Genomic DNA, 20,224 nt, shown 5'->3' with positions numbered 1-20,224 from the left:
ATGTTGGAACATAGGTTTAGTTGTCAGGTCAGTACTGAGTTAAATATAACTTTATTTATACTTTCTGGTAAGCTAATAGAGCTATATAATATGCTAAAATTGGGCAATTCATATTGTAAGATAAATTAATATAAGCTTTTACTCTCCAAGTCTTGTCACCTTTCATCATTATGTCAAGTAATATGTATTATCATATATCACCCAACTGAGAGGGGGAGAAAAGGAAAAAAAAAAGAAACACACATGAAGAAGAGTAAAATAATCGGAATAATGTATTAATTCCCTGTGGTTTATTTACTTAGGGTCCTGAAACTAACTGTTGCCTGCTTACTTTTCTACCAAAGTCAACTATGATATGTTTTAGTGGATAAAGAAGTTCAATATACTTTTATTTCACATAATTCAAAGCCTGATAAATTATGCCGTTTTATTTAGAATTATGTCATTATAAGTTTACTATTAACCCTTATTTATTTATTTTTAAATAATATTTATTTTGTTATATTAGTCACCATACAGTACATCCCCAGTTCTTGATGCAATGTTCCATGATTCATTACTTGCATATAACACCCAGTGCTCTATGCAATATGTGCCCTCCTTAATACCCATCACCTGCCTATCCCAATCCCCCACCCTCCTCCCCTCTGAAGCCCTCAGTTTGTTTCCCAGAGTCCACAGTCTTTCATGGTTCATTCCCCCTTCTGTTTACCCCCCTTCATTCCTCCCCTTATTTAATTTTTAGCTTAGTTCTTCCCTTTTTCTTATTTTCTTCTATTTCTTCCTTCTATTTTAGTAAATATTTTCAAAGCAGGATTTTATGGGGGAATGAACTTATAGCAAATTTAATATGCTATGAGAAATGCAGTAGCGATTATAAAATATAGCCTGTCTCCTAATGATCACTAGCTCCAAGTGTTTAATTATGCAGATGTTTTAATCTATAAATTGTCACAAGCCCTTTTGAAAGTAGATGTGTTACAAACCTGTAAAGGAGTGGTGGAGATCATCAAAGCCTTGTATTTAGCTAGCGTTACACCCTATGGCCTAGAATTTCTCACCAGCAGGTGGAGATCTAATAGTATTTCTCAAAGCCTTTCAATACAGTGTCCAGTTATTTGCCATTATCATTCCATCCTGTTCCTATTGAACTCAGGAATGTAAATATCAGTATTTCACACTCATCCTGACAGTTACAGGACCGCATGAATTGAAAAACACATTAATTTTCTTTGTAAATCAACTGGAGTTCCCCAGACTAGATTTTGCTGCCTCTTAATAAGAATTAAGGGTAGTAATGAAACTTCAGAAACCTAAGGGCTTTTATAATTTTATAGTCACTAACAAATTATAGACTCTACATGGGTAACATTTTAAAGATAACATTTAAAACAATCACATTAAGGATGTTTTATGTATGTAATGTAATACAAATGGTTGTAGTCTAATGAATTCAGTTTCATAGGCTTATTATAATATAGCACGGGCCACACTGTGAACTATCTAGAGTGAAAATTTATATGTAATTTATTTTTGAAAAATAATTGTTTGTATATGATGTACATTCCATATATTGGAGATACTCATGGCCACTTTGGCCATACTGCACACTCTTCATAATCCACAAGAGTATTTCAGGAGAAGAGAATTAAGACTTAATTCCCTTGGCATTTATTAAAATAGCATTATTCATGTTAATATTGATATATCCCGAAACTCTAAAACTAAAAAAAAAAATTTATTTTCCTAAGTGGGAAGATCAGAAAACGATGCCTTGAACTAGTTACTGAATTTACTTTTACTGTTTCACCTCAGTTTAATGCAAGGTGCATTCTTGAGGAGTTAATAAGAAATTGCCCTAGGCACCAAACAATAGAATCCTTTGGGGATAATGATATTCTTATAAAGAGATGTGTTTGTTAAGGAAAATAAAACATATTTAAGGAAGTTAAGAGTTAATGATACTGAGCAGCTACCAAAGCAACAATGCTTATTGCCATATCAGATGATCTGACCACCTTATTAATATTTTTTTACTTTCTAAAGAAATATTTGATAGCAGCAGAATAAAATACAAAAGACTATGTGTAACCTAATTCTTAGTCACTTTAATAGCAGTCATGTCATAACCAGTAATTGGTGAAAACTTAAATTGTATAGGCAAATGTACCTTTTCTACATTTTTTTCACATATTCCTGAAGTAAAAACTGCAATATAGGTTTTTTGACACACAGAGATTGGGTTTGCATGATACCTGTTAAAAACAAACAAAATGAAAAACTTCTGACAATCCATGACCCCTGTATTTGTTACTTACTATTTTATTTATTTAGTAAAATGGCATATGTCCTGCATTTATCAGGGAATGGCTCAATTGAATGCTCTTGATTTGAGGATTAAATTTAGAAGATTGTAGGAGGGGAAAATTAAAATTAAAAATCTTTAACATTTATATACAGAACAAATTCAAATCGCCTAGCTATCTGAGGAAAATACCAGACTCAGAAACTACTGGAATCCTAGATTTCCAGAAGCTAATACCCACAGACCTCTAAAATACCAAGCTAATTAAGAGTGGAGAGCAGAACTTACAGAACAAGTGTGGTGTGTTGTATGATTGACAATCTTTAGAATCCAAGGTCGCAAATTGCACTTATTCTGAGGCCTTTTCTGATTTTTCTCTCAGCAAAATTAATTATTCTCTCCCCTTCCATTCTATAGCACCATGCTCAGACTTCATTTTTAGAAATATCACATTGAATTACAATAATTTATTCACTTTAAAGCATTTGATCACTTTATTGCCTATCTCAGTCCTTGGCATATTATTAGTAAAAGCTAAATAAATGAATAAATACTTATTTGATTGAATTAAAAACACCAAAGTATTGTGAATATAATATAAAAGACAATCATTATACAAAAGAAAGGCACACTGAATAAATACATGTGAACGAAAATTTGTAACTATCAGGTCAACACACAGCTAGCTGCAAGTGAATAGTCCAAATGACAAGCAAACTTTGATGGAAAGAGAACATTTCTCCACCTTATTTGTACCTTAAAAAATAACAGTTTTATTAACAATTGCCTGTATTTTTAAGGCAGAAATAATTCTGCATATTTTGTTAAATTTTGACATGTTCATAAAATACTTTGTAGCAAAAAATAATATTGAGTAAATGTGAGTTCTAGTGGTGAGTCTGTTTTCTATTACCAAAATGATTTTGATCAGGGTGTTTACTCATATTCTACTTCAGTTTCTTTATTTGTAAAAGCATTTTTGTTTTTATTCTTTGGGATAAAAATTCTGGTTAGTATTCATCAATATTAACATAAAGACTAAAAATGTTGAAAAAAGAAAAACTTAATAAATCTATAGGCTATTTTCTCACTTGATGCCAAACAGTTAATTCAACTGAGGATGTTGTGTTATTAACTTCAAAGAAAATATTTAAGTCACATAATTATTTTAAGTTAATAGAGTTGCCTGAATCAGTCTTCAAAATGTTTTATGAACATTTTACTGAAACCGACAGAAGACAAAAGATTAGTATCATTTAAGTCTCTGCCCCCCAAAAAGGTAAAATACAGTGAATATATAGGAATATAAAAAGTAATAAAGTTGAAAAAAAGGTGGGAAATATTTATGCCCAACTAGAAAGGCCAAAATATTTGCTCTGGCCAGAGTAAAATTTGGCTCTGAATTTTTAAGGAATCGGGATAGAAATTGAGCTTGGTATTTCTCTGCCAGACAAGCATGAATCTAACAAATATTATTCAAATAATAGATGTTCATATGTACAAATATAGTACTCTTTCTTCATTTCCTTCTCTCTTCATTTTGCCCATCTGAATACTGCCAGTGTTAAGTTCTGTCTCAGTTTTCATTTTGCCCAGAACTATCCCCAACAATTTGGGTAACTTTGATTTCATCTTGTGATTGCTATGTACTCTTGCAGGTATTCAATTTAGCTTGGAATTTTTTTTTTTTTTTTTTTTTTTTTTTTTTTTATNTTTTGCTTAATATGGATGTCTTTTCTCTTTGCTAAGACTGTAAGTCTCTTGAGAACAGGAAATATGTAATATACTCTTTCATATCTCTCAAAGATTTTTACTTTTCACTAGATGTAGATAGGTATGTAATAAACATCCATTACATTAAAATGTCTTCAGTTACAGCTTTACTTGAAAAGACTTAAATTTAAGAGTTGGGCTTAGGGCGTGGACTTCAAGTGGGTAGTTAATAGTGGTCATGTTGCTGGTATATTTATCATCTGGATTTGAATTCTGCTCTTACTTCATAAGATTATTGTTAATCCTATTAACCATATTAAGGAGGATTAAATGAATAAATGTAAAATGTTCAGAAAAGTAAACATTCATTAAGTGTTTGTTGTTATTATTTTATCTTTATAGTGCTCAGTATTAGGTCATTCCTTCTGGAAATAATTAAATAGAAATTTCTCCTGGTGGCAGTTATGGAGCTCGATCAATTACCTGAGGTCTGTCCTCAGAAAGCAAAAGTGTATGGCAAAAATCATAAAATGGGCAGAAGATATGAACAGACACTTTTCCAATGAAGACATACAAATGGCTAACAGACACATGAAAAAATGTTCAAAATCATTAGCCATCAGGGAAATTCAAATCAAAACCACACTGAGATACCACCTTACGCCAGTTAGAATGGCAAAGATAGACAAGGCAAGAAACAACAATTGTTGGAGAGGATGTGGAGAAAGGGGATCCCTCCTACATTGTTGGTGGGAATGCAAGTTGGTACAGCCACTCTGGAAAACAGTGTGGAGGTCCCTTAAAAAGTTAAAAATTGAACTACCCTATGACCCAGCCATTGCACTACTGGGTGTTTACCCCAAAGATACAGACGTAGTAAAGAGAAGGGCCATATGCACCCCAATGTTCATAGCTGCATTGTCCACAATAGCCAAATCATGGAAGGAGCCGAGATGCCCTTCAACAGATGACTGGATTAAGAAGCTGTGGTCCATATATACAATGGAATATTACTCAGCTATCAGAAAGAACGAATTCTCAACATTTGCTGCAACATGGACGGCACTGGAGGAGATAATGCTAAGTGAAATAAGTCAAGCAGAGAAAGACAATTATCATATGATTTCTCTCATCTATGGAACATAAGAACTAGGATGATCGGTAGGGGAAGAAAGGGATAAAGAAAAGGGGGGTAATCAGAAGGGGGAATGAAACATGAGAGACTATGGACTATGGGAAACAAACTGGGGACTTCAGAGGGGAGGGGGTGGGGGAAGGGGATGGACTGGTGGTGGGTAGTAAGGAGGGCACGTATTGCATGGTGCACTGGGTGTTATACGCAACTAATGAAGCATCAAACTTTACATCAGAATCAGGGGATGTACTGTATGGTGATTAACATAATATAATAAAATAAAATTAATTATGAAAAAAAAAAAAAAGTATGGCAAAAACAACCATGTCATCATTATAGACAATAATATTTATATTCTCAGTAGCAAGAAGGCATGCATTATCTGAAAACTATATCAGATCATTAAATTACAAAGATGTGACCCCAAACTACATTTCTGTTTTATGTTATATCAAGTGTTTATCCATTAGAAGACACTTCTTCCAATCCCATATGGTAGTACCAAGGTGTCATACTGAGCTCACACATTTTTATCCCATAACTGACATCAGAGGCAAAGAAAAAGTCAATAAAGGCCACTACCCCAGCCTTATGTTATCCTTCCACAAAATGATGAAGTATGACAAGGATTCATTGTGAAATAGCCATGTCTAAAATGTAATGTTGGTTTAAGGAACTCAACTTTGAAGTTTCTTAAATGAGAAACTTGCAAGGAGTTTTGAAGGAAGTCCAATACCCTGAACTTAAGATTCCATCAAATCCAAGGGTAAAAAAATGTTGACATCACAAAGATCTCAAGTTTTTCTCCATATATAGAGTTCAGAGTTCAGTGTCTTTACCTAGATCTATTATACATGTGAGACTAGAGCTGTGCCCTCTAGGCTCTTCTCTCAAGGCAGCAATTTCTTTACTTTATTAGTGAATATGAAATAAGACCCATAGATAATGAATGTTGTAAGTGTCTAGGTCAAGAACTGCTGGAGAGGACTTTAGAAACCGTATTTCCTTATCTCCATTTTGGTGGATATGCTCCTCTAATATTGCCTTATAGCAGAGCGGAATGATAGGGTTGATCCAATCTTTCCCCACATTTTCATTAGACTGTTTAGGACATTATATTTATGGATCTGTAATTGAAAGCAAATATATCATTGATGTAAAATAGTAAGAACAGATGGAGTATATTTTAAATATAATTTATTTCTTAATAACAGAATTTAGGTATATGTGAATTAATGTAATTACTCATATGGTTGAAGCAGCAATTTAGGTTTTATAGTTTTAGGCTATTTCAAAATTGATCTTGAAAGAGCATTTGGTATTTAGTTTGAATCTTTTATTGTGACTTTTCAGTTTCTCTCTGGAGAAATAATAGCGACAGTTCTTAAACTAATTTTTATTATTAATATTCTCTCTTCGGTAGAATTAATTCTATCCATCTGTCTATTATTTTATATGTATCACAAATATCTCTTTGCTTTTATGTCCCCAATGTCCATGTTGGCCTTTACTGATAACATTTGATAGCATAAATATTATTATAAATTTTAATTCTTAGTCTTAGTTTTAAAAGTTACTTTCAGATTAATGAAAATAAACCACATATCCTTCACTTACCTCTTGATATATGCAATTTTTTGTCCTCTTCATTATCTTTCTCCAAGTCTTCAGCCCAGATAGCAGGGTCATCTTTGTCTTCCAAAATCAGAATTACTCTAGATTTTCAGGTAAAATTTTTGTGTGGTGGTTGTGGTGGTGCCAGAAGGAGCACGTGTAATGATATTAGATCCAGGATGTGAGAGCTGCTTTCTCTCTGCATTTATTGTTTTAAATGTATAGCATACTTTTATCACAGTTACCGGAGTGAGGTTTTTAGTAGAAATAGGGCTTATGGAGTATTTCATTGGCTCTTGAATCCCACATGGATTATAAAAGGCAAGTGTATTTTACATGAATGCCACATGTTCAGGTAGTGTGACAGAGTAAAATGCTAGTGTAGTTTCTGAATTATATTACCTTGGTCTTGTAAAGTTCAGGGAGAAATAGAAGAGGCTGTTAGTCCAATGATTTAATAAAAAGCTCCTAGAGATACTAGAGGAATCAAGAGACTATTTAAAAAATCATTTAATAGCTGAGAACGAGGCAAATTTACCTGAAGATGGAATTCAGAAGTAAACATAAAAAATTTATTCGGTTACCTGCACACAATGATGAAAACATTTGCATCGCCTTAACAGAGAAAATTATTTTTTATTTAAACTGTATACTGTATTCTGAGTAATAGAACAAGCAGGGTGTATGTTATTATAAAGGTTATCTCTTGCCTCCTTTATGTGGTGTGCTCCCATTACACATATCATTTGTGTAAGTAAAAATTCTCTTTAAAAAATATTCCCACAGCAAATCATTCGTAGGAAATATCCTTCAACCCAAGCCATGTCATTGTCAGTAAACATTTTATGACTGTAGATTATTGGTGTGGTTCTTCGTGCTGTCATTTGCATGTCATTTACATTTACTTTCTTGACTATAGAGATTTTGCTTCAACGGACAACCTTACCTCCATTTTTTGCCAGTTGAAGATTATATTGTGGGTACACATTTATGTTTTGTTATAATTTTATAATATAACTAGGAAAATTGGAAATGAAAATACAATATGAATATTTGGGAGTATCTTTTGAAGAATTTTTTCTTTTAAATGTCCATTGCTGTTAGGAAACAATGTATAAAACTTCAAGAAAATAATGAACATTTCTTTCCATTAAGTTGCTGACTTAGGATATTGAAGGAAATCTCTACACAGTGTGAAATAGTTTAAGCAATTTTTTTCTATTTAAGAATAGGAAGGTATATTCTTTCTTTGCTGTCTTCACACCCACTATTATAATATATATGCCTAATTATATTGATTATGGTCTTTTCTCACTTCTGAAAACAGTACTTATGGTGTGATAGGAACACATTCCTGGAGTCTGATGAACTGGATTTGAATATCTGACTCTCTTGTGTGAGCTTTGGCAAGTTATTCAACTACCATGATCCTTATTTTCCTCTTCTTTAAAATGGTGGTTTTACCTATTTCCTAAGATGGTTTGAGAATGAGATGAGGACAGCACAGTGCTGGTACATCATAAATCAATTCTTTTCTCTTTCCCCACCTCTACCTTTCAGCTATTATATTATTATCCATGAGAGCAAATAATAAGTTTTAGTTAAGTGAATAACCCAGCTGATATAAGACTGTTCTCAGATATTCCTGTTGAAAGAGCTAATGGGAACAAAATTTATAAACAACGCAATCTGTCAAGAAACAACCTGACCATTTTATGTATAGTTGTTCTTTGTTTTGCATTCCTCCAGTCAGGAAAATTGTTCAGCCAGGCTTAGCAAACTAGGATCACATTGGCACAAGAAAGCACAAGAATTGATAATTTTAGGCTACAATAAAAAGCAATTGAATGACTTAGTGAAAGTAAATTCGTTTGAACAGTATTTTGCAAAACTTAGCATGCATCAGAGATTACCTCCAGAGATTCTGATTCAGTAAATTTAGTACAGACCCAAAGGATTTGATCTTTTTGATCTTTTTTTTTTTTTTAAGTTGACTCTACAGCCAGTGTAGGGCTTGAACTCACAACACCGAAATCAAGAGCGGCGTAAGCCAGCCAGGTGCCCAGTTATTTGCTCTTATTAGTAATAGATATGATAGGTAGCAAAAGTTTAAACCAATAAATAGAAAAAAAAATTAACTGTCAACTTTATCCATCTATATTATCCTAATACCATTTTCACATGAATCCAGATACTCAGTAAGTGAAAATGACTGAAAATGATCACACTACGGTGTCTATAGACTTGCTCAAAACCTAGAGTCAGTCCTTCATTTTATACAGCCTGAGGCAAAGACTGCATCATGGAACCTTCAAGGCCATGCAGTACACGTGTACTGCGTTATATAACACAAGATATACTGCAATCAGCTTACAAAAGATAAATTAGTGGGTAGTGTTTCAGATTAGAAAACAAAAAAGGATTTAGTTCAAGGATCCTTTACCGCAAGGTCTCTTGATGCATTTGAAATATTATTTGATTTATACAAAACCAATTTCACTTAGCTTTTCAGTTAAGACACATATATAAAACAAAATCTATAAATGTTGGGGAAAGAGGAGGGAGAAACACAAGACTTTTCTAAAACCTCGGTGGTTGAGGCACTCTGTTGTTTTAAGGTCACTGTTCTTAAAAGAAAGGTAAATAATCAACTGTAGACTTTTAAAAACATGAATTTTACCCTAAATTAAAAAATGTTGAATATAAGCAGCCTCCTATCTCATAATAAAATCATAATGCAAGGCATGAGAGAACTTTAAAAATAACCCATCCCTACTCTGGTGTATTCTTAGATGTTTCTTCCCTGTTATAGTTGATAGTAAATGAAACTCAATTGCTGATTGTCAGTCTACTCTGCTCTTGTCGGTATGTCCGAGTTTTGAAAGCATGGATCTTGGATCCCCTGCCCTTGCTACCTCTCTAGTTAGGGACAGTTGTGCTGTGTTGAGATGATCATAGCAGTAGTTAGAAGCTCTAACAGAAAGACCAGTGATCTGTATTCTTACTGCATAACCAATCCATCTAGACCTCGGGATTTTTTATGTGTTAGGAGACTGTTATACTATTACCCAAGGTTAAACCATTAAGGGGTATGTCAGTGTAAGACGTTACTGTATCTGCTTTAGAGATTTCTCACCCTTTCTCTTGAGGCCAAATTTCTGCCAGTCCCATACCTTTCTCTTTGTGTGCCGCCATCTACTCTGCGCATCTGATTTTCTGTCTTTTAGCATACTAATAGCTGGCATCATCATGCTTTCAGTTTCCTTACTTATTTTGAATGTTTAGTTTGAGAGATGATTTCGGTCTTCTAGTCAGGAGTAGACAAAATGAAATATGTGTCTTTACTCCCATATACAGTGGTTTTATTTTAGAAAATATTTTTGCAAAGAGATATTGCTATTTCTAAGGAGGTTGTGGAGTCTGATATGATTTCAAATAGGATTATGAAATTTGTCTTGTTAAACGTAGGCAAGTTTTCTTTCCTTCTAAAAATGTAGTTTATATTAAAATCTGTATCGTTTTATGGTTTTCTGGAACATTCAGGAGGGAGTAGGGATAGAGACTTGATAAAAATGAGCAGATTAATAAAATTTTGTTTGCCTGTTACCATAGGTTTTGGCATCTATACATCAGTTTGGATAAATTACATTTCATTTTTAGTAGGAGGAGAATAGAGAAAATTACTCTCTATTAAGAAAGGTAAAAGAATTCAGAATTAAAAAAAAAGAATTCACAATTGAAGAAGTACTCTTGCTGAGATGAAATAAAGGGGAAAAAAAAGAAAAAATTATAAAGGTCTTCCCAATTAGCTCTGAATTGAGCATGTGTTCAGTTGAACATGTGTTGAACATGTGTGGAACCTGGCACTGTGGATCTGTTTTATAACCCACACAATCTCAGTTTAGATGGTCTTTGATTTCTTTCCTTGTGTTTCTTGATTTTATGTCCGTACCTTGGGTCTACATATTTCCACTTCTTGGAAGCAGCTCATCTTCACATTTACCAATGATATAATATGTTAAGAAATCTATGACTTCCTGTACTTTTTGAACAAAGAGTTTTAATGTGAGAGCCCAGAGTAGTACACAGAAAGAGTTCATTTAGCTCATATATTATACAGATAGAAGAACTGAGTTAAATTAAGGATTAAACAACATGACAAACATTTTTTTTTTTCATTCTGTTCACTATCTCTGGAAATTCTCTGGCTCTGATAAGAGAGAAGGCTTTTAGTATAGTGGAAAGACTAACAGGCTCTGAACTTTGAATGGTTCAATTCCACCAATTATTAGCCTTGTGTTCTCGGGTAAGTCCCGACTTCTTAGAGATTAATGCGTCTTCATGGGGTGGTTATGAAGACAAAATAAAACAATTTATGTAAAATGTGGTTTGTAAGCCTCAAAACACTGCATAAATGTATCCTTTGCTGCAGCTACTGCTATATTGTAACCATGCTGAGTCAAACTGCACTTTTCAACTCCAAACACATCAACATTTCTGTTATTTAAATGAGTGAGCAATAGACAGGGAGGGAGACCTGGGGGCAGGGTGGTTAGAAAGAGGAAATAGGAGATTAATGAATGCTGAAAAAGATACATTATAATTAAGGATTTTAGAAACAAATATATAAATTGCAAATGTATGATAAAGATTCCAGACATAGTTTCCTCTAACAGGTTTTCACTCCCTTTTCCAACCACCCCCATGGACCTGAACATGGCAGAATAAAATTTTCGCAAACAAATAACCCAGCATCTTCTTTTTGTTTCTTGTAAAAGGTCCTTTGGGTTTAATTTCAAATATGAAAAATCTCAAAATTCTTAGTTTATTTGGCTCTTTCTGTATTAAGTCTTCTATGTACAGAGTTGTGGCTCTAAGGTGACTGCTTTTACTTACAGTTGTTTAAGTTAGATGATTTAAAATGTTTAAGAAAGAAAGTAGTTTGCTTCAGGATGTCAAGGGCACTCATTTGTGAGGCTCCCTGGAACCTTATGTTTCTAAAAATTAGTTATCAATTTGAAAATGTCTGGAAATAAATAAAAATGCTTATTTATGTGAATTGAAAGATGTTTGAATCTTTGCAAGGACAATTTCTAAGGAGGAAAAAATTGCGAATGACATTTTGGTTTACATAATAAATAAAATTTTGCATCCAATTTCAGACCCACAATAATAGGTTTATAATTAATCCTCTACAAATTTGCTAACTGTGCAAAAAAAACCCTCAATGTAGAGGATTAAGAATACTGACAATAATATATTGCAAAGAAAGTAGAAGTAAGAAAAAATAAAGATTAAAATTAGTTGTAACATGACAACAAATTTTGAATAGCAAATAATTTATGCAAAATGTGTTACAGAATCTGGTTTGCTAAATAGTTGGATATAGAGACATTTAGTTTCATCTAAATTAGTAAGAGTTTGCTTCTTCCAGTATTTTTGTGGTTTTTTTCTGAGTGTATATTTTCAACAAAAATTTGCTGTACATTTTTTAAGTTCATTCTGCTTTAAGCTGTTCTTCAATTTGCCACGATAAATTGGCAAAACTAGACTTTTGTAGATATAATTTCTTTGGAAGAAATAAATTAAAATTTTGATGTTGTTTTTGACAAATTATTTTCTTCATTGTTTTTGATTGTGTTTGACCCTTGTTGGATTGACATTTGCTCAACCTATTTTTGATGTTATGAATACAGAATGACAATATAAAAAAAGCGTTTCTTCTAGTGCAACAGCAATTGGAACTTGTAGTTTTATATTAAAAAACACACAAAAGAATGTGTGAGTACCAGAGAAAATATCAACAGTTTCAAACAATAACCTGTGTCAAGCAAACAGCAGAAACAAGTTGATTATTTCAGCTTCTGAAAAGTTAGGTTTTCATAATTTCACTTAAATTAACTTTATAATACAATTACATAATCAATATATGATCTGGGGTGGCTTCGAATTACTCTGGGTTATTTTCCACATAATTTAGAGGTGAATCTCATTATGGATGGCAATATAAACAATTTAGAACATATTAAGGATGTTTACAATTTACTTGAGTTATAAGTTCTCCACCATGGCTGATATCTATACTGAATGAGCTATCAATGTTTAGACTTCTTCCTCAGGAGAGAACTGACGTAGCACACAAAGTGAAAAATTTCACATATTTCCTTTCAGATGTTCCCAGAATATAGCCTCGCAATTCTAAATGAAAAGTTGTCTTAAAAACCAGGCACATTTTGCACTGACTGATGGTTATTTTTAGGTAAACCACTTTAGGTTAATTAGGAGAAAATTTGCTACTGTACAATTATTATGCTCTATCCTTCCCGCCTTGGCCTGAAAATAATGAGATGTAACAAGTTTTTCTTTGTCACTGGCAGCTGCACCTTTTAAGTACATCAAAGTCTGTTGCTGTGGTTACGGCCTTTGTTTCCAGTGATGTTTTGTCCATGCTCCCCCTACCCTTAACAATGGGTTACTCAAAAGAATGAAATAATGAGTCAATTCATTCAGAAATATGTTGTTAAAATATCCCTCTTTATCATTACATTTCACTGCTTAGAAACTAGGCTGTAATTCAAGGCAACAGTTAAGTCTGAGAAGAAGTGTTAAAAAAATCTTTGATTTTTTTTTTTTCATTTATAAGAAAAGCCTGCCTATGTAATTGAAGAACTTCTTACAAGTCTCAACAATTAAATCCTTTTTGGTTAATGTATTATTTCTGGAACAAGTAGATAAAATTCTACGCAGTAAGCATGATAAAAATCGTGCATGTTTCGCACAGCACAGAATTTTAGAGTCAAGGTTTCCGGGCACAAAAGCAGTAACAAAACAGTCCCTACAAAACTGAGTAACTCTGAATAACACAAGAAATAATTTTTTGTTAATTTAAAATTTTAGAAACTGAAATGTGTAAAGTTTGTAAAGTAAAATGTAATTAAATTATGGTACTGTACATACCAGTTGTTTCTATAATTGAAACTTTACAATATGAAAAATACATTAGCTCTGTACAGTTTTTACAAGTAGGTAGGATGAGTTTTGAAAAAAAAGATTCTTTTTCTTTTTTCAGGGTCATACTGTTTAAGTCAAAAAAATACTGCACAACTTAGCTAATTACAAAGTGTAGACTTGAAACAATTCATGTCTTCTTTATTTCATGAATAAATCTTGGATTTTTGTTTAACAGGGGATTTTTGTTGCATTTTGCTTTTAGAATCCACAATGAACAAATCTTCCTTATTTTGTCCTTGAGGTTACAAAGTTTGGTGGCAACCCTTGGCTACCAGTTAGCTAAGTCAGCTTCTGTTTATGGTCACTGATTTGGCCAGCTGTTGTGATTGTGCTCAGGTCCAGCTCAGTCTCTAGGTGTGTTTCCATCGTATCTTCCTGTGCATTCGTTTCAAAGGACTTATGAGAGAGAAGTTCATGATGCACCCCACAGTAACTTATTGTGGGCTGGTCGTATGCCAGAAAGGTTGACACATTCATTGATAAAGGTATCTGGGGAAAAAAATGACATGAGAAAAATCAGTTATAAAACCACAAACCACTCTGGGGGCAAGACTTGACGACTGTGAAGTGCTGACATGATTAACTTCTGTGGTTATATCTGTGACTCAAGTGTCCCCACGCTATCCTACTAATGTCCCTTATTCTCAACTGGTGAGTATAATGCAATGGTTTTAAAGCCTGGGATGGAGCTGCTCAATTCTTAACTAAAATTATCAGATAAACAGTAGCCTGAGTGGTTCTGAAAATGCTACAAGCTTTATTGAAAAAATTTAGAAAAGGCTTTTCCTCACTAGGGTAAAATTGTGAACTAAGAAAAGTATTATTTGGTTATGTCTGGTATTGGAATACAATAGAACAGTGGTTCTCAAACTTTATCATGCATAAAAATCACCTCCCCCTTCTTTACTTCCAACACCCCACTCCCCTGAGTTTCTGATTCAGTACGTCTGGAGTAGGGCCTGGAATTTGCATTTCTTACAAGTTCCCATATGATGCCCGTGCTATTAATCTACACACCACACTGAGAACCATTGCAGGGAGAGAATTGTCCAGGCAAGTCATTCTGGCTCTTCTTACTCAATAATATCTTAATATCTATTTCACTATGAAAATTTTTTGAAACATTAATGTCTGTCCTTTAGTCCGTGTATCTGACATTTAGGCTTAGGGAAGTCCTTGGAAGAATCTAAGGCTCCTATGAAGGTCTAAAAAACAACGAAGGATGGTGCTAGTTTGAAGGAACCAGTGATGTAAATGAGGAAGGGACTCCCTTGCAAATTGCAGCTTAATGAAAGAAAGCAAGTTGGAAAGATCTGAGAAAAAAACCAAGAGTGACCACTGTGAGCAGAAGGGAGACATACATGTTGCAGACAAAGGGTAGTCTGAAATGTAATTAGATGTCAAAATCTAGAGATTATTACCATTTTTTTCAGTGAAATAAAAACTTATTCTAAAAAGTACACACACTTGAGGAATCCAGCCCCGATCTCTGTTTAATATCCTAATTACTAATTCATGTTTTTGAATTGCCTTGGATAAAAACTTCTGCCATTCATGTTTGGTGAATGGATAAAATATATTTCTGTTTGAGCATATCAGACTAAATTCCTTTCTGATCTCAGCTGAGATTAGAGTCTAAAGCTAAGAAAAGAAAAATGTCTAGGTTTTGTTCTTTTGTTAACTCCTTCTATTATCCTTTTCTCCATGCGTAAGAACCCTCTTGGCCAATTCTCTTTCCATCCCTATCCTTCTATTCGTATTTACTTTTTCTCCAGTAAAAATCAGTTGAGCAGATATTTTGTTGTTTTCTCTTAAATGAAAGAATTCACTTTTTTTGAGATTATTGTTTGTTTTTAATATGAACATTTCAATGTATCGAATGTGTAGGGTTTAGTCCTTGGAGACAGAAATGTAATCCAATTCATCAAGTTAATTTCTTCAGCAACTCTTCCTATTTATGTGGATTAAAAGATTTTTTTTGAAACATGCAGTTGCCTGATGTATCAATGAGACATCTTACACTTTAAAAAATGGTCAAGATGATTGAAAGATCATAAAGAAAATAATAGGATGCTTCCAAAGATGCTCATTTAAAATAAGAATTCCCGTTGTTGCTGATGAAATAATCAGATAACTAAAATATATTATTATGCAAAAGTAATTGTGTGGCATGAATAGATTTGAGTTATAGGAGAATATGAAAATAGAACTGTTACTGGGTACATGAGTTTTACATTAGCCTCTGGGAAATCAGTGCTCTGTAATGTGTTATGGGTCATATATCTGTAGAGTTTTATATAGTTGTTCTTATTTGTCATGGAAACTTCTACTTCCTGGCTTACTTGGAATTAACTCTACTGTGAATAATTTGTCATTTCTATGGTGACAATTTATGAAAAATAATAAACCATGACACAGTTATATTGTGTGTGTGTGTGTACACCACACACACACACACACAATTTCTTGCTTGATTTAATATCTACAGGCTGCTGGTATCCAGAGTGCAAGTCCTAATTTGTACCATATCAGTTAGTTCTCATTATTCATTTAAAAAGCATACATATTTTCTTTAGAGAGTTTCTTTTTTTTGGGATATGCCTTATTTTAAAATACCTAAACTCATAGTTACATTTTTTTCAAATCAAGTCACATTTTTCACATTTTAATATTTCTGAAATTGGTATAGTACTTAAAATCAGTGTGAATGCTTAACATGTGTTTTCTTCTGTGCAGTTAAAAGTGATTCTTAAAGTTAATGACATCTTAATATCAAGAAAATAACTAGTGAATAGAATTTAAGCAGCTAGCCATGTCTGAATATAACCTCACAGTTTTTCTCGTTAAATGATTATGAAAGTCTAAGAGTTAGCGTTGGATATATTCACTTGTATATTTATGAGACTACATACATATATTGATGTAATCTATATACAGCACATTGCCATGTACATAAATACACATATGTATAATCTTGTGGTCAATTACTTATGATTTTAAAATCATTTAAATCAGGTATGAAAAATACAAATTTTGGTGATACATTGGTTTTGGAGAACTTCAAATAACAAATAACAATTTCGTATTTGTTATTTATATAAGATATGTATATAGATATACTACATATAACATATAATAAAATGTATCAATTTATTTTTCAAAAAGATTTTATTCATTTGTTTTTAGAGGGAGAGAATGCACAGGGAGAGGGGCAGAGGGGGAGGAGAGAAAGAATCCTAAGCCGACTCCACATGGGGCTCAGTCTCAGGACCTTGAGATCATGACCTGAGCTGAAATCAAGAGTTGGATGCTTAACTGACTGAGCCATTCAGGCACCCCTATTTATTTTTAAAGATTTTATTTATTTATTTGAGAGAGAGAGAGAACAAGCAGGGGGAGGAACAGAGGGAGAGAGGGAGGGAGAAGGAGAAGCAGACTCCTTGCCGAGCAGGGAGCCAGATGCGGGACTTGACCCTGAGATCATGACCTGAGCCAAAGTCAAATGCTCAACTGACTGAGCCACTCAGGCACCCCAAAATATATATATTTATTTAAGTAAGGGTTTTAATTTTTTTCAAAATGCACTTGCTAATGACTTTATTTTTGCTCATCTGGGTGCCTCTACTCTGTTTATGTACATAACCTGATTTTCAAGGCTAGCCTTGGGTTTTGCTAGGGTATGTACAACTTAATGTGCATTTGGGGGTGGTTTAACATTTGTTTCAGTCCTACCAAACATGAACTTTGTGTACAGGATGGTAGTTTTACTTACAGTCAAAATAGAAAGATATGTCTTTGGTATCATTTGAGTAATATTAAGAAACTATGGAAAATATCTTCCCTACTGGCTTGATTCCCATCTTGAAAATTTTATTACTAATTACTATTTTGGTTTCTAAATATTGAGGCAATTGATAAAATGGAAGTATTTTATGATGAGAAATAGGGTGAGCAATTATCATTATCACTATAGCTTGGTTCCCTGGGAGAGTGTCAAAGTCTGCCTGGAAGTTACCTCAGGTTTTACCTTAATTTATTTAGGATTTTGGGTTTGTCTGTCTAGCTATCTGAGCAGCTGTGGTCATTTGTTCCATCTCTTGGTCAACAACTGCTTGGACATGTTTCTAGCATCTTCCTCATTATCATCACTATCCCTCATTGAGCATTTACTGTGTGCTAGGGACCATGCTGCATGCTGGACTTGGGTCATCTTATTTAAGCCTCCCAAGGGCTGCTGTGAGATAAATATAATGATCCCCATTTTACCGTTGAGAAAACTAAGACTTAGTTTATGTCTTTAGTCTAAAATCACTTACCTGGTGAGTTGCAGTCATTGCCTAACATCTTAATCACTATGCTTTCCTGCTGATTTATCACTTTATCTTACTTGCACTGCCCCTGGAGCCTAGAGCAGTGAACACAACCTGTCTGATTGTTTAGAAACCAGTTCTCAACGATTGACTCTTATTTCCAGCAGGGTGAACACTGATTTCCTGTGTGACACCGTAGCTTTTTGATGCGGCTATGCACATATGGTTCTCAGGAAATAAATAGTTTATCAGGGATTTATGGTGTGAGTAGATGGTCACAGCTCAACATCAGAGCTCTTTGCTTTTTACTAAGCTCATATTGGTTAATACAAAGTGTAAGGAGAAATGTCTATTCTGGAAAACATTCTGGATTGGGACAGGAACTTTATATACACACTCAGATACAAACATGTGTAAGACTGTTTAGGGAGACTTTAAGGAGTTTTAAAGCAAAATTTCTGTGTTGTCTTGGAAATGGGTAGAAACTTTTCCAGTTATGTGATGTTAAGTTTTTCTTTTTAACAGAAGATGCAAAAAGTTAGAAACCTAAATCAATCTGTAGTTTGATTATTTTGTTTTATGTTAGATGATTCTGTTTTATTTCTTTCTGTATGTAAAAATGGTTATAGGTAGGTGCTGCGGGTGAGCAGGTGTGGGGAAGTGAGAAACTAACAGGAGTAAGACACAAATTCTGCTCTTTGGCAAAATCTGGGGGAAATAAATAAGTAATGCAAGAGAGTGCAGGAAGATGATGGATGGGGTGAGTTGGGAGACAAATGATTATGTGTATGTATAAGGATATTTTTGTGTGCATATATGTATGTATATATATGTATATACATACTGTGCTCTGATTTGCTGATTCTGCTAATTATATCATTCATCCTTTATGAGTGCCTAACAAACCAGCCATTTTTCTTGTTTGGAAATAATGTTGTTATTTTCCAAATTTATTGGCAAGAGTCAATTTTGCTGAGAAGTGATTTAATATTTACTTTTATAGACTCCTCCACAGAGATAATATATTTTACTCTGAAACTGATTTATGTGTTTGAAGAACAATCTATCTCTTGGAACTCTTTAGCATTCTAATGGTTAATTCCTGTGAATACAACAGACTGTTGGATCATTAATTTTAATTATCTTCATCCTACTAGTAATTTATTTAAAAAATTTTTCAGGAAGTAATTACGAGCCTGAATTTATGTTATGCTACCTTTCAACTTAAAAAAAAAACCTATTTTTTTACACTTTTAAATTATTACATGTAATCCAGACTTTGATACCCAATTTTGGTATTTTTGAAGAGCAAAGTTGCCAACTAAAGTAACAATTGCTGGGGCGCCTGGGTAGCTCTGTCGGTTAAGCATCCCATTCGTTTTTTTCTTTCCTAATTTATTTAAATTTTTTAAAAATAATATTTATTTTGTCATATTAGTCACCATACAGTACATCCCCAGTTCTTGATGCAATGTTCCATGATTCATTGTTTGCATGTAACACCCAGTGCACCATGCAATATGTGCCCTCCTTAATACCCATCACCGGCCTATCCCAATCCCCCACTCCCCTCCCCTCTGAAGCCCTCAGTTTGTTTCCCAGAGTCCACAGTCTCTCATAGTTCATTCCCCCTTCTGTTTACCCCCCCTTCATTCTTCCCTTCTTTCTCCTCAATCTTCCTATTTCTTATGTTCCATCATTGAGTGAAACCATATGATAATTGCCTTTCTCTGGTTGACTTATTTCACTTAGCATAATCGCCTCCTGTCCCGTCCATGTAAGCATCCCATTCTTGATTTCAGCTCAGGTCACAACCTCAGGGTTGTGAAATCGAGTCCTGCGATGGGCCTCACACAGGGTGTGAAGCCTGCTTGATTCTCTCTCTCCGTCTCCCTCTGCCCCTTCCTGGTCACACATACTCTCTTTCCCTCCAAAAAAATAAAATAAATAAAATAAAAAATGAAGTAACAATTGCTATCTTGAGATCAAAAGTATAGGAAAGTAAGGCAAGAACTCAATATGATTTTGAAAATTTCCAGGTGTCTGGAACTTGAGAATAATGCAAAATAAAACATTATATGCAGGAGGATGATAAATCTTCTAGTGCTTTTGTGTCAAAAATACATCATAGTGGGG

At 33.7% G+C, this 20,224-nt stretch overlaps 2 protein-coding genes across 4 annotated transcripts in view; one reads left to right on the top strand and one right to left on the bottom strand.

The window, feature by feature from the left end:
- CTNNA3 (catenin alpha 3) overlaps positions 1-20,224 on the top strand; it is a 1,722,523-nt gene that overhangs the window by 611,415 nt on the left and 1,090,884 nt on the right. The window lies entirely within an intron of this gene.
- LRRTM3 (leucine rich repeat transmembrane neuronal 3) overlaps positions 14,028-20,224 on the bottom strand; it is a 165,341-nt gene continuing 159,144 nt past the window's right edge. Inside the window, exon 3 of the mRNA XM_011236484.3 lies at positions 14,028-14,267. Within this exon, the coding sequence (XP_011234786.2) occupies positions 14,058-14,267 (210 nt within the window). The 3' untranslated portion in view covers positions 14,028-14,057. The remainder of the gene's footprint in view (positions 14,268-20,224) is intronic.

The sequence above is a fragment of the Ailuropoda melanoleuca genome, chromosome 6 (genome assembly GCF_002007445.2).
Source record: "Ailuropoda melanoleuca isolate Jingjing chromosome 6, ASM200744v2, whole genome shotgun sequence".
Lineage (NCBI taxonomy): Eukaryota > Metazoa > Chordata > Mammalia > Carnivora > Ursidae > Ailuropoda > Ailuropoda melanoleuca.
This window is presented reverse-complemented; position numbering and strand designations above follow the sequence as displayed.